Source organism: Anolis sagrei, chromosome Y (assembly GCF_037176765.1).
Source record: "Anolis sagrei isolate rAnoSag1 chromosome Y, rAnoSag1.mat, whole genome shotgun sequence".
NCBI classification, from domain to species: Eukaryota; Metazoa; Chordata; class Lepidosauria; order Squamata; family Dactyloidae; genus Anolis; species Anolis sagrei.
In genome coordinates, this window is record NC_090035.1 from 51,427,178 (window position 1) to 51,440,460 (window position 13,283).

The window sequence follows — 13,283 nt, forward strand, 5'->3', positions numbered from 1 at the left end:
CATAGTCTGCCTCTCTTATCCCTGACTGGACTGCCGCATCCAGTGGGGTCACCACCCTGCAGCCAAAAAAAGAAAAAAATGAACTTCGGTACGTGGAATGTACGGACACTGATGGACAACAGTGACAGTGAACGCCCCGAACACAGAACTGCCAACATTGCAAGGAAGCTGGGATGCTTCAACATCGACATAGCAGCCCTTCAGGAGACCCGGAGAGCAGGAGAGGGACAGCTGAAGGAAGAAAAAGGAGGCTACACCTTCTTCTGGAAGGGACTACCCGAAGAAGACCAAAGAATGCACGGAGTTGGCTTTGCCATCAGAAATGATCTGATGAAACATCTGTCCGAAGCACCCACTGGCATCAACAAATGACTCTCAACCCTCCGAATTGATCTTGCCAAAAACCAACGGGCAACCATCATAAGTGCCTATGCACCAACACTAGATGCTGATGAAGACATTAAGGAGAAATACTACTGTCAGTTGGACACCGTCCTATCGGGGATACCTAAGGAGGACAAAATCATCCTCCTGGGGGACTTCAATGCAAGAGTCGGGCGAGACTTCGACCTGTGGCCAGGGACCATAGGAAAAGACGGGGTTGGAAACAGCAACTCGAATGGCATTCTGCTTCTCACCAAATGTGCAGAACACAACCTTGTCATCACCAACATGCTCTTCCGCCAGAAAAACAAGTTCAAGACATCATGGAAGCACCTCCGGTCAAAGCATTGGCACCTCTTAGACTATGTAATCACATGCGCCAGATACCGCCGTGACGTGCTCCACACAAGAGCCATGACAGGTGCTGACGACTGCTGGACTGACCACAGGTTAATCCGATCCTCGATGGCTATCAAGATCGCTCCCAAGCGCAGACTCCAAGGAAGGAAGACAAGGCGTAAAATGAACACCCAAGCCCTTCAGGAGCCCTCCAGACGAGCCCATCTTCAAACAGCACTCAAGGACCATCTACCCACAGTACACACCGAAAATGTTGAGGAACATTGGAACAAATTGAAGACCTCCATCATCCAAGCCTGCGAAGAAACTATTGGATACCAAGCCAAGAAACATCAAGATTGGTTTGATGAAAATGACACCGAGATCCAACAGCTAATTGACAAGAAAAGGAAAGCCTTCCAAACATGGCAGAGAGACATCAACTGTGCTGCTAAGAAAAAGATCTACACCAGTGCAAAAGCTGAGGTCCAAAGAAGGACAAGAGAACTCAAGAACATCTGGTGGACAAAGAAGGCTGAAGAAATCCAACACCTGGCAGATACCCATAATGCTCAGGGATTTTTCAAAGCCACAAAGGTCATCTACGGACCAAGAAACCATGGCATACAGCCTCTACGCTCATCAGATGGAACCAAACTCCTGAAGGACCAAAACTCAATTGCACTACGTTGGAAAGAACACTATCAAAGCCTCCTGAACCGCAGCTCCAATGTGGCCGAAGAGGTCCTCTCACAAATCCCACAACAACAAACCAGGGATGAGCATGCAGCACTGCCTAGTTTGGAAGAAGTCAGCAATGCCATCAGCCAACAGAAGAATAACAAAGCCAGCGGACCGGATGGGATCCATGCTGAAATCTTTAAAGAGGGAGGACCCGAGCTGATACAACAACTCTACCAGCTCATAGAAAAAGTGTAGGTGACCGAGAAAATCCCAGCAGATTTCAAGGATACCACCATCATCACTTTCTTCAAAAAAGGGGAAAGAACAGACTGCGGAAACTATCGAGGTATCTCCCTTCTAACCTCCACTGGGAAAATCCTCGCAAGAATCCTTACAAACCGCCTTCTGCCCCTCTCAGAAGACACCCTCTCAGAATCCCAGAACCTCAGCAGACTGAAAGCCAAAACCAAAGTTACAACAACATCTGTTATAGAACTCCAGTATGCTGATGACAATGTTGTCTGTGCACATACAGAAGAAGATCTACAAGCCACTCTAAACACCTTCACGGAAGCATACACGAAGCTTGGCCTGTCACTGAACATCGAGAAAACCAAAGTGCTGTTCCAGCAGTCACCAGCCATCCCCTCCCCAATACCAGAGATACAGCTTAATGGTGTAACATTAGAAAATGTTGCTCATTTCTGCTACCTTGGCAGCCACCTCTCCACGAAAATCAACATCGACGCCGAAATACACCGCCTGAGCTCTGCAAGTGCAGCATTTTCCCGAATGAAGCAGAGAGTGTTTGAGGACCAGGACATCCGTAGGGATACCAAGGTGCTTGTCTATAAAGCTATTGTCCTCCCAACCCTGCTATATGCCTGTGAGACGTGGACTGTCTACAGACGTCACATGCAACTCCTGGAAATATTCCATCAGCGCTACCTCCGGAAAATCCTGCAAATCTCCTGGGAAGACAAGCAGACAAATGTCAGTGTGCTGGAAGAAGCAAAGACCACCAGCATTGAAGTGATGGTCCTCCAACAACAACTCCGCTGGGCTGGCCACGTTGTCCGGATGCCTGACCACCGTCTCCCAAAGCAGTTGCTCTACTCTGAACTTAAGAACGGAAAACAGGACGTCGGTGGACAGGAAAAGAGATTTAAAGATGGGCTCAAAGCCAACCTTAAAAACTCTGGCATAGACACTGAGAACTGGGAAGCCCTGGCCCTTGAGCGCTCCAGCTGGAGGTCAGCTGTGACCAGCAGTGCTGCAGAATTTGAGGAGGCACGAGTGGAGGGTGAAAGAGAGAAATGTGCCAGGAGGAAGGCGCGTCAAGCCAACCCTGACCAGGACCGCCTTCCACCTGGAAACCAATGCCCACACTGCAGAAGAAGATGCAGAGCAAGAATAGGGCCCCACAGCCACATACGGACCCACAAGGAAACCCATAATGGAAGACCATCTTACTCATCCAACGAGGGATCGCCTAAGTAAGTAAGATAGCAAACACCAATCAAATTGGGGATTGCAGTCTCTAAAACCCAGAATACCAAGGCAGATAATCCAAAATGTCTGCTTTGTAGTGGATTATGTCAGTGTAGACTTAGGGCCCTTCCTTACAGCCATATAACCCATGACATTAAGGCAAACCATCTTTACAATGTCTGCTTTGAACTGGGTTATCTCAGCCCAAGCTGCCATGTAACCCAGTTCAATGTAGATTATATACAGCTGAGTGGAAGGGACCTAAACAAAGCCACAGAGTGCTCAAAAGAGCACCAATGCAGTAAATAATAAACATGCAGTGGCATTCCTGAGGTTGGGGGTGGCATTGGAGGAGGGAAGGAGGGAGGGAGGCCCCCTCCCATCTGATGAGACAATGATTGACAGTGAGGGCTTTTTTAAAGGGGTGGGGGCATTGAAGTTATTTCAAATTTCAATTTAGCAATGCATTCGGAAACATTGGAATAGAATCTTAAACTATATAGTACTAGCTGTGCCCTGCCACGCGTTGCTGTGGCCTATAGTAAAACTTATCAAAGTTGAGGTAGATATCTGGACTATTATGAAAGAGAGGTCCCTACCTATTCCTTCCCCCTTTTCCTCCCCCTTTCTCTCCTTTCTTCCTTCTCTACCTCTTTCTTTCTTTCCTTCTTTCACTACTTGGTTTCATCCTTCTCTCTTTTCTTCATTCCCTCCCCCTTTCTTCCTTTGCCTTTCTTCCCTCCCTGTTTGCTTCCTTCTTTCGCTTTTTATTTCCTTTTATTTCACCACCATCATAACAATAACAATAATGCAGTGCATTGCCTCTGGGACCTGACACCTCTCCCATTCCCCCTAAAAGGGTCTCAGAGGAACAATAGCATCATCATAATAATAATAGAAATAACAACCTTTACCCGCCACGTGTTGCTGTGGCCAATCTTCCCTCTTTCTCTCCTTCTTTCCCTCCTTCCTTCCTTCCTTCCTTCCCTCCCATCTTTCCTTCTCCTCTTCTTTCTCTATCTCCGGGGGGAGTGATGGAGCGTGGGGTTGCGTGTGTGTGTGCGGTGGCGGGTGGAGTGGGGTTGCGTGTGTGTGTGCGGCGGTGGGGGGAGTGATGGAGCGTGGGGTTGCATGTGTGTGCGGCGGCAGGGGGAGTGGGGTTGCGTGTGTGTGTGCGGCGGTGGGGGAAGTGATGGAGCGTGGGGTTGCGTGTGTGTGTGCGGCAGGGTGTGTGTGTGTGTGCGGGAAGCGGCGCGGTGGGGCTTGGAGTGGGCATGGTTTCCGCAGAGGGAACGTTGGCCGGAAGGCCATGTGCGCGCGCCAGGGAACTTGCGGCTGGGCGCCAATGCGCATGCTCAGTTCTTTTGCCGTTTTGTGAGTGTGTTGTTGTGTTGTTTTTCATTTTGAGTAGATATGTTTGTACCTTGTGGGTTGTGTTATGGGCATGGGAATTTTGGTTAAGTTTTGTTGGGGGGTTTTTGAGTTTTGTTCTTTTGCCGTTTTGTGAGTGTGTTGTTGTGTTGTTTTTCATTTTGAGTAGATATGTTTGTACCTTGTGGGTTGTGTTATGGGCACAGGGATTTTGGTTAAGTTTCGTTGGGGGATTTTTGAGTTTTGTTGTTTTGCTGTTTTGTGAGTGTGTTGTTGTGTTGTTTTTCATTTTGAGTAGATATGTTTGTACCTTGTGGGTTGTGTTATGGGCATGGGAATTTTGGTTAAGTTTCGTTGGGGTTTTTTTGAGTTTTGTTTCTCCGTTGGATGCCCCTAACAAATTTATATATATAGATAGTGTGTGTTGCTTTGACATCCAGAAGATGGCACTGTTTTTGAAAAAAAACATGTATTACCTGCCACAGGTATGACATATATATAATAGTATCATTTGATTTATTTCAGTAGGTATGTGAAAACATAAACATGTGCCTATCAAATGCTGTGTTGTATCAGAATTTCAAAGCATTCCGTGAAGAATTTTGGGAGATGTAAGGTTTTGAACAAATGAACATTTACATTTTTCTTTATATAGATGGGTTCAGGAAGAATGTTACTCTTCCTCTCTGTTTTGGGAATGTCTGTTTTGTTTTGGAATTTCTGAGAAATTTTCCATAATGACACTTTTCCCACTCACAGATCACAATGACTGACCAATGTCTTCTGAGATCCATGTGATATGTGCTATACTGAGAACTCTGTGATGTTTTGTATTTCTGTACAAATTCCGATGTGTGGTTTATATATTTATAATATTTTTCCAATACAGTAATTATTGATCTGGGCTACACAATTTGAGACTCTGGGTTTCGATTACATTTTTGTACTCTCTGCTATGTTGGGAATAAATATCCTTGTGCATGAAAATAGCATGTTGGTGTAAGACTAGGTTGATGTCTTCGACATGAAAGAGTGTATGTTTGATATATAGAAGGTGTACATCCCATTCCATTATAGTTTGAAATGTGATTCAACCAACATGATTCAACCAAGTCTCTACACTGACTCTTTATTGTTCATGGAAGCAGTGCTGAAATCAGAAGTATTTTTATTATACAAATGCATCTAAATTAGAGGATTTTAATCACTGTTAAGTGTGGCACGCTATTCAGTGAAAGGCATTTTAGCACTTGTGTAGTCAGGTTTTTCTCTTTTGACAGTTTTTTCTGACCTAGAGCATTAAGAAGTTAGACTTACTTGTGAAGTGTAGGACAAAGGAAGTGTCATGCAGAAGGGATTTCCCCCTCCAGCTTCGGAAGGAAATTGGCAGTTTCCAAGGAACAGAAACTCACATTTGAAAGATGGCTTCCAATAACTAGCTGAGGAGTATGTGGTTCACAAAAGCATTTGTATCCCGCTGACTGTCATTTTTTTATGTTGTTACTGAACTAGAAAGAGCAAATGTGGCACCTTTTTCATTTCTGCAGTGTTCTGACACTTCTGTGAAACTTAAAAGTGGCACAGACTGAAAGTTACTTCTTTTTCTCTGTTCTTGTTTTACTTGGCAGAGGCGAATGCACTGAAACATTACGAAATCGTATAAGAGACCTGGAGACAGAATTCAAGAAGTTAACGATCGACATAAAGGTGAAAGAAGATCAGATACGAGACCTAGAAATGAAAGTTCAGGTAACAAGAAGGCACCAAGCCTTCATCTTTCTCATTGGTGTTCATAGGCATTCTGGGGTGACCTTCTCTCCAGGATAGAGTGAATACTCTTGGGCTTTATCAATAAGATTTTTAGTGTTTGAGAAGTGCATAGGATTGTGTGTTCTTTTCTCATCCTAAACCAAGCTGATCTAGCTAATTTCTTTTGTTTGTTATACTCACGTCTTTTTTGAGGGAGACGTTCCTGCTTGCTTTCTGTGAAACATCGCTTAATCACCATTTTACAAGGGGCATTCATTAAAGATTTCCCCTGACCACTTCCTGTGGACTGAAAGCAATGAAACTTGGCATAGTTATGAGTCCTTCCCTCCATCGGTGCGACCTAGAGACACTCACTTCTCCCATCATTTTAAGCAACTGCAAACACTTCACTTGTAGAAGTCGACAGGTTGCTCCAAAAGCCACATTGTGACTTCAGAAATCAGAGTCTCGTCATTTGAGAAATGCTTTCCCTTCAAAAATGAGTTGTGAACTGGGACATTGTCTTGCAGAAGGCGAACACCTTTGGTGAGCATGCTACATCTTTTGGTTTTAATGGGCTCCCACTATTTTTGCAGCAGTGAAGCTTAGTATGCCCCAATGATCATGGTCTCCTTTGCTAGGAAATCCATCAATACCACTCTGTGCTGGTCCAAAAATACTGTGAGCATGACCTTGCCTGCCAAGAGTTGACCATGTGCCTTCTTTGGAGGTGGTAAGTCATGATGCTTCCATTGCATCGATTGGACTTTAATCTCAGGATCAGAGTGATGGACCCAGCTTCATCCTGTGCGATCAGTTTGTTGAAAAAGTCCTCCGGGTTTTCATGGCACATCATTGTCAATAGAGCCTGAGGGCATTTGACTCGTTCCTGCTTCTGGAAAAGTGTGAGCAGCTGGAGGACCCAGCAGGCAGATACCATATGTATGTGAAGATAGTCTTGGATTATTTTTTCCACGGACCCCACACTAATCTTGACATTTTGGGCTAGGTGGCGAATGGTTATGTGGCTATTTTCCAAAATGGCCACCTCCACTTGCTGGATGGAATGTTCATCAATTGCAGAGTGGGGTCACCTTGGAATTCAAGCTGTTTCCATGTCTGACTACATTTGAATTGACGATTCCAGTTCTTGACTCCATTATATGATAGGGAATTCTCACCATAAACTTCTTCCATCTCATCGAACATCTCCTTTGCTGTGCAGCCTTTCAAGTCAAGAAACTTGAGGACTGCTCTGGATTCCACTGGGTCCATTAACAAACCTCACACCACTTCAGCACCTGTAAAATCAAAACTGTTATCAGCTCCAAGTTGTAAATTGCCATGTAACCTATAGAGACTTACATCATTACACATGTGCAGTTTCAGCATCCTGTGATAAATAGAAATGGGTCAGGGGAAATCTTTAATACTTGCCCCTCATATTTTACTATGCAACATCAGTTTGCTACTGAGGAACCAGTTGGCACCTTTGACATCCAGAGTGATTGATTTTATTTCATTAAAGAATGTATGTGAGTCTGTGAGGATAGGCCAGTTATCACACATTATCTTGACTATTTATATATGTGATTGACTGATTGAGCAGCAAGATCCTTTGTAACACAGAAACTTTGCAGTGCATTAATTTGTTCCTCTGAGGACTAGGGTTTGTCAGTGATGTCCTTCTTGGAATAACACTATTGGAATAACTATAACTCCATATCCTTTATTTAACCCATCTATAACATGATAGATTGCAAGTACAACCACTCAGATAACTATGGCTAAACACACACATACACACACATGCACACAAGTTGGAAAATTGCCCACAGAAAAGTACAGCATCAGAAAATTCTGTTTTGAAAATTTTTCTACCCCACATGGAAACACATTTGCCATGTGTGCATTTTAGGTATAGGTGCAAAACCTCATGTTATGCAATAAATGGCAATAAGTGTTCCCAAGTGGACCCAGAAGCAATATGTTGGCCAGGAAGTTCCATTCCATTTCCATCTAGAAAAGAACCCTATAATTGACCTAGTCCTGATCCATTCTGAAGGGGTTTGTTACCACATGGTCTGTGTTTCTGCCCCATTATCCCTTTCAGGATCTTGCCTTACTTCAAAACACATTCCCACTTCCCTTGCAAAATATTTCTTTCTTTTCAGTCTTTCACATACATCTAAAATAGAATTTTATTTATTTACTAGCTTGGGGACCCGGCGCTGCCTGGGTTATTAGAGAAAGAAATTGTATATCAAGGCTGGTGTTTATCAGTTATTTATATGGCTCGCAGTGGTCTCAGGAAGTTAGTGAAGGTACTGTGAGTTCCATCGTCCTCCAAACTGCACCAGGATGGAGAAGTTTGGCCTTGATCAGTCATTGGATGAGGGTCACAGCAGTCTCAGAAAGTGAGTTAAGGTACTGCAAGTCCCATCATCCATAGTCTCCCTCAAACATCACCAGAATGTTGAGTTGGCCATGGGGGCTCTCTGTGCCAAGTTTGGTCTTTATTGGTATTTGGATGAATGTCACTGTGGTTTCAGGAAGTAAGTGAAGGTACTGCAAGTCCCATCATCCATTGTATGTCCTCCTCCAAACAGCACCAGGATGTTGAGTCTCTCATGGGGGCTCTGTGTGCCAAGTTTGGTCTTGATTGGTCATTAGATGAGGGTTGCAGCAGTCTTGGGAACTGAGTGGAGGTACTTGAAATCCCATTATCCATAGTCTGTTCTCCCCCAAACCTCACCAGAATGTTGAGTTGGCCATGGGGGTTCTGTGTGCCAAGTTTGGTCTTCATCAGTCATTGGATGAGGGTCTCAGTAGTTTCACTAAGTGAGTGAAGGAACTGCAAGTCCCATCGTCCATGGTGCATCATCCTCCAAACCGCACCAGGATGTAGAGTGCATCATGGAGACCTGGTGTGCCAAGTTTGGTCCTTATTGGAAATTGGATGATGGTTGCAGTGGTCTCCGGAATTGAGCGAAGATACTGCAAGTCCCATAATCCATGCTCGATCCACAGTCAAACCACACCATGGCATAAAGTGGGTCATAAGAGGTCTATGTCCCAAGTTTCATGTTGTTCAGTCATTGTTGAGGGTGGCAGCAGTCTCTGAAAGCGAGTAGAGGTACTTCAAGTCCCATCATCCATGGTATGCCCTACTCCAGGATGTAGAGTGGGTCATGGGGGCTCTGTGTGCCAAGTTTGATTTTGTTCGGACATTAGATGAGGGTTGCAGCAGTCTTGGGAAGAGAGTGGAGGTACTTGAAGTCCTATCATCCATGGTCTGCCCTCCTCAAAAGTATACCAGGATGTAGAGTGGGTCATGGGGACTCTGTGTGCCAAGTTTGGTCTTGATCAGTCATTGGCAAGGGTCTCAGTGGTCTCAGGAAGTGAGTGAAGTGACTGCAAGTTCCATCATCCATTATCAAATTCTTCCAAACCGCACCAGGATGTAGAGTGGGTTATGCGGGCTCTCTGTGTAAATTGTGGTCCTGATCCATCATTGTTGGCAGTTATAATGGTTTTAGGAAGGGAGTGCAGGTATTGCAAGTCCCATCGTCCATGGTGCATCCTCCTCCAAGCTGCACCAGGATGTAGAGTGCATCATGAGACTCAGTGTGCCAAGTTTGGTCTTTATCGGTAATTGGATGAGGGTTGAGGTGGTCTCAAGAATTGAGCAAAGGTACTGCAAGTCCCATAATCCATGGTCCATCCCCCGCCAAACCACACCAGGAAGTAAAGTGGGTCATGAGAGGTCTATGTGCCAAGTTTGGTCCTGATCAGTCATTGGATGAGATTAACAGCGGTCTCAGAATTTGAGTGATGGTACTGCAAGTCCCATCATCCATGGTTCATCCTCCTCCAAACTGCAGTAGGATGTAGAGTGGGTCATGGGGGATCTGTGTTCCAAGTCTGGTCTGTATTGGTAATTTTCTGACCCAGCCCCCTCTGGCCTTTTCCTTTCCTCTCTTACTCATCTCAAAATCTTGGAATTGAGGCAGTTTGGTCCTGATCAGTCATTGGATGAGATTAACAGCGGTCTCAGTAAGTTAGTGAAGGTACTGCAAGTCCCATCATCCATGATCCACCCTCCTCCAAACTGAAACAGGATGTAGATAGGGTCATGGGGGCTATGTGTCCCAAGTTTGGTCTTGATCGGACATTAGATGAGGGTTACAGCCATCTTGGGAAGGGAGTGGAGGTACTTGAAGTCCCATCATCCATGGTCTGTCCTCCTCGAAAGTGCACCAGGATGTAGAGTGGGTCATGGGGACTCTGTGTGCCAAGTTTGGTCTTGATAAGTCATTGGCGAGGGTCTCATTGGTCTCAGGGAGTGAGTGAAGTGACTGCAAGTCCCATCATCCATTGACAAATTCTTCCAAACCGCACCAGGATGTAGAGTGGGTCATGCGGGCTCTCTGTGTAAATTGTGGTCCTGATCCATCATTGTTGGCAATTATAATGGTTTTAGGAAGGGAGTGCAGGTATTGCAAGTCCCATCATCCATGGTTCATCCTCTTCCAAACTGCAGTAGGATGTAGAGTGGGTCAATGGGGGCTGTGTGTGGCAAGATAGTTTTGTCTGTATTGGTAATTTTCTGACACTTAAGGCCATTTTCTCTCTTCTCTTGTCACCTCAGAATCTTGGAACTTTCTGGCTGGCCAATCAGAGACCATATGCAAATTTCCTTCTCATGTTCCCGTTTCTGCCATGAACTCTTTTCTCCACCAGGGGCTCCTATTGAAGCTGGCCAATCAGAGACCATATGCAAATAGCACCACTGCGGCAGCCAATCAGAATGTTGGAACTTTCAGGCTGGCCAATCAAAATGCTGGCACATACTCCTCCCGTCGCACCGCCACACTTTTGTCCGCCGCATACAAACTTTCACCTTTATTATATACGTAGATAGACTAGCTTGGGGACCCGGCGCTGCCCGGGTTATTAGAGAAAGGAATCACAGTGGTCTCAGGAAGTTAGTGAAGGTATAGCAAGTCCCATCATCTGTGGTCCATCCTCCTCCAAACAGCACCAGGATGGAGAGTGGGTCATGGGGGCTCTGTGTGCTAAGTTTGGTCTTGATCAGTCATTGGATGAGGGTCACAGCGGTCTCAGAAAGTCCCATCATCCATAGTCTCCCTCAAACATCACCAGAATGTTGAGTTGGCCATGGGGGCTCTCTGTGCTAAGTTTGGTCTTTATTGGTATTTGGATGAGTGTCACTGTGGTTTCAGGAAGTGAGTGAAGATACTGCAAGTCCCATCATCCATGGTATGCCCTACACCAAACCACAGTAGGATGTAGAGTGGGTCATGGGGGCTCTGTGTGCCAAGTTTGGTTTTGATCGGACAAATTGTTGTCCTGATCCATCATTGTTGGCAGTTGTAATGGGAGTGCAGGTATTGCTAGTCCCATCATCCATGCTGCATCCTACTCCAAACCGCACCAGGATGTAGAGTGCATTATGGAGACTCAGTGTGCCCAGTTTGGTCTTTATCGGTAATTGGATGAGGGTTGCAGTGGTCTCAAGAATTGAGCAAAGGTACTGCAAGTCCCATAATCCATAGTCCATCCCCAGCCAAAACACACCAGGACGTAAAGGGGTCATGAGAGGTCTATGTGCCAAGTTTGGTCCTGATCAGTCATTGGATGAGGTTAACAGCGGTCTCAGAATGTGAGTGATGGTACTGCAAGTCCCATCATCCATGGTTCATCCTCTTCCAAACTGCAGTAGGATGTAGAGTGGGTCAATGGGGGCTGTGTCTGGCAAGTTAGTTTTGTCTGTATTGGTAATTTTCTGACACTTAAGGCCTTTTTCTATCCTCTCTTGTCACCTCAGAATCTTGGAACTTTCTGGCTGGCCAATCAGAGACCATATGCAAATTTCCCTCTCTCATGTCTCTGTTTCTGAGATGAACCCTATTCTCCACCAGGGGCTCCTATTGAAGCTGGCCAATCAGAGACCATATGCAAATAGCACCACAGTGGCAGCCAATCAGAAAGCTGGTACAAAGTCTTCCACCCTACGTCCTCCCTCCATCCTACCTCCGTCCTCCCTCTGTCCTCCCACACATACAAACTTTGACTTTTATAATATACTAGCTTGGGGACCCGGCGTTGCCCAGGTTATTAGAGAAAGTGGGTAATGGCGGTTCTGTATGGCAAGTTTGGTCTGGATTGATCATTAGAAGAGGGTTTTAGCAATCTTCGGAAGGGAGTGGAGGTACTTGAAGTCCCATCATCCATGGTCTGTCCTCCATACTACACCAGTATGTAGAGTGGGTTATTGGAGCTCCATGTGCCAAGTTTAATCTTGATTAGTCATTGGTCTCAGGAAGTGAGCAAAGGTACTTCAAGTCCCATCATCCATCTCCAAATTTTTCCAAACAACACCAGGACATAAAGTGGGTCATGAGAGGTCTACGTGCCAAGTTTGGTCTTTATCCATCGTTGAATGAGGTTTGCAGAGGTCTCACAATGTGAGTGAAGGTACTGGAAGTTCCATCATCCATGGTCAACCCTCCTCCCAAACTGCAGCAGGATGTAGAGTGGGTCATGGGGGCTCTGTGCGCCAACTTTGGTCTTGATTGGTCATTAGATTAGGGTTGCAGCAGTCTTGGGAAGTGAGTGGAGGTACTTGAAGTCCCATCATCCGTAGTCTGTTCTCCCCCAAACCTCACCAGTATGTTAAGTTGGCCATGGGGATTCTGTGTGCCAAGTTTGGTCTTCATCAGACATTGGATGAGGGTCTCAGTAGTTTCACTAAGTGAGTGAAGGAACTGCAAGTCCCATCGTCCATGGTGCATCATCCTCCAAACCGCACCAGGATGTAGAGTGCATCATGGAGACCCGGTGTGCCAAGTTTGGTCCTTATCAGAAATTGGATGATGGTTGCAGTGGTCTCAGGAATTGAGCGAAGATACTGCAAGTCCCATAATCCATGCTCGATCCACAGTCAAACCACACCATGGCATAAAGTGGGTCATGAGAGGTCTATGTGCCAAGTTTGGTGTTGTTCAGTCATTGTTGAGGGTCGCAGCAGTCTTGGAAAGCGAGTAGAGGTACTTCAAGTCCCATCATCCATGGTATGCCCTACTCCAAACCGCAGTAGGATGTAGAGTGGGTCATGGGGGCTCTGTGTGCCAAGTTTGGTTTTGTTTGGACATTAGATGAGGGTTGCAGCAGTCTTGGGAAGAGAGTGGAGGTACTTGAAGTCCTATCATCCATGGTCTGTCCTCCTCGAAAGTACACAA

At 45.6% G+C, this 13,283-nt stretch overlaps 1 protein-coding gene across 1 annotated transcript in view; it reads left to right on the forward strand.

Moving 5' to 3' along the window:
* LOC137095312 (macoilin-like) overlaps window positions 1–13,283 on the forward strand; it is a 393,189-nt gene that overhangs the window by 346,049 nt on the left and 33,857 nt on the right. Inside the window, exon 9 of the mRNA XM_067461783.1 lies at window positions 5,898–6,018. Within this exon, the coding sequence (XP_067317884.1) occupies window positions 5,898–6,018 (121 nt within the window). The remainder of the gene's footprint in view (window positions 1–5,897; window positions 6,019–13,283) is intronic.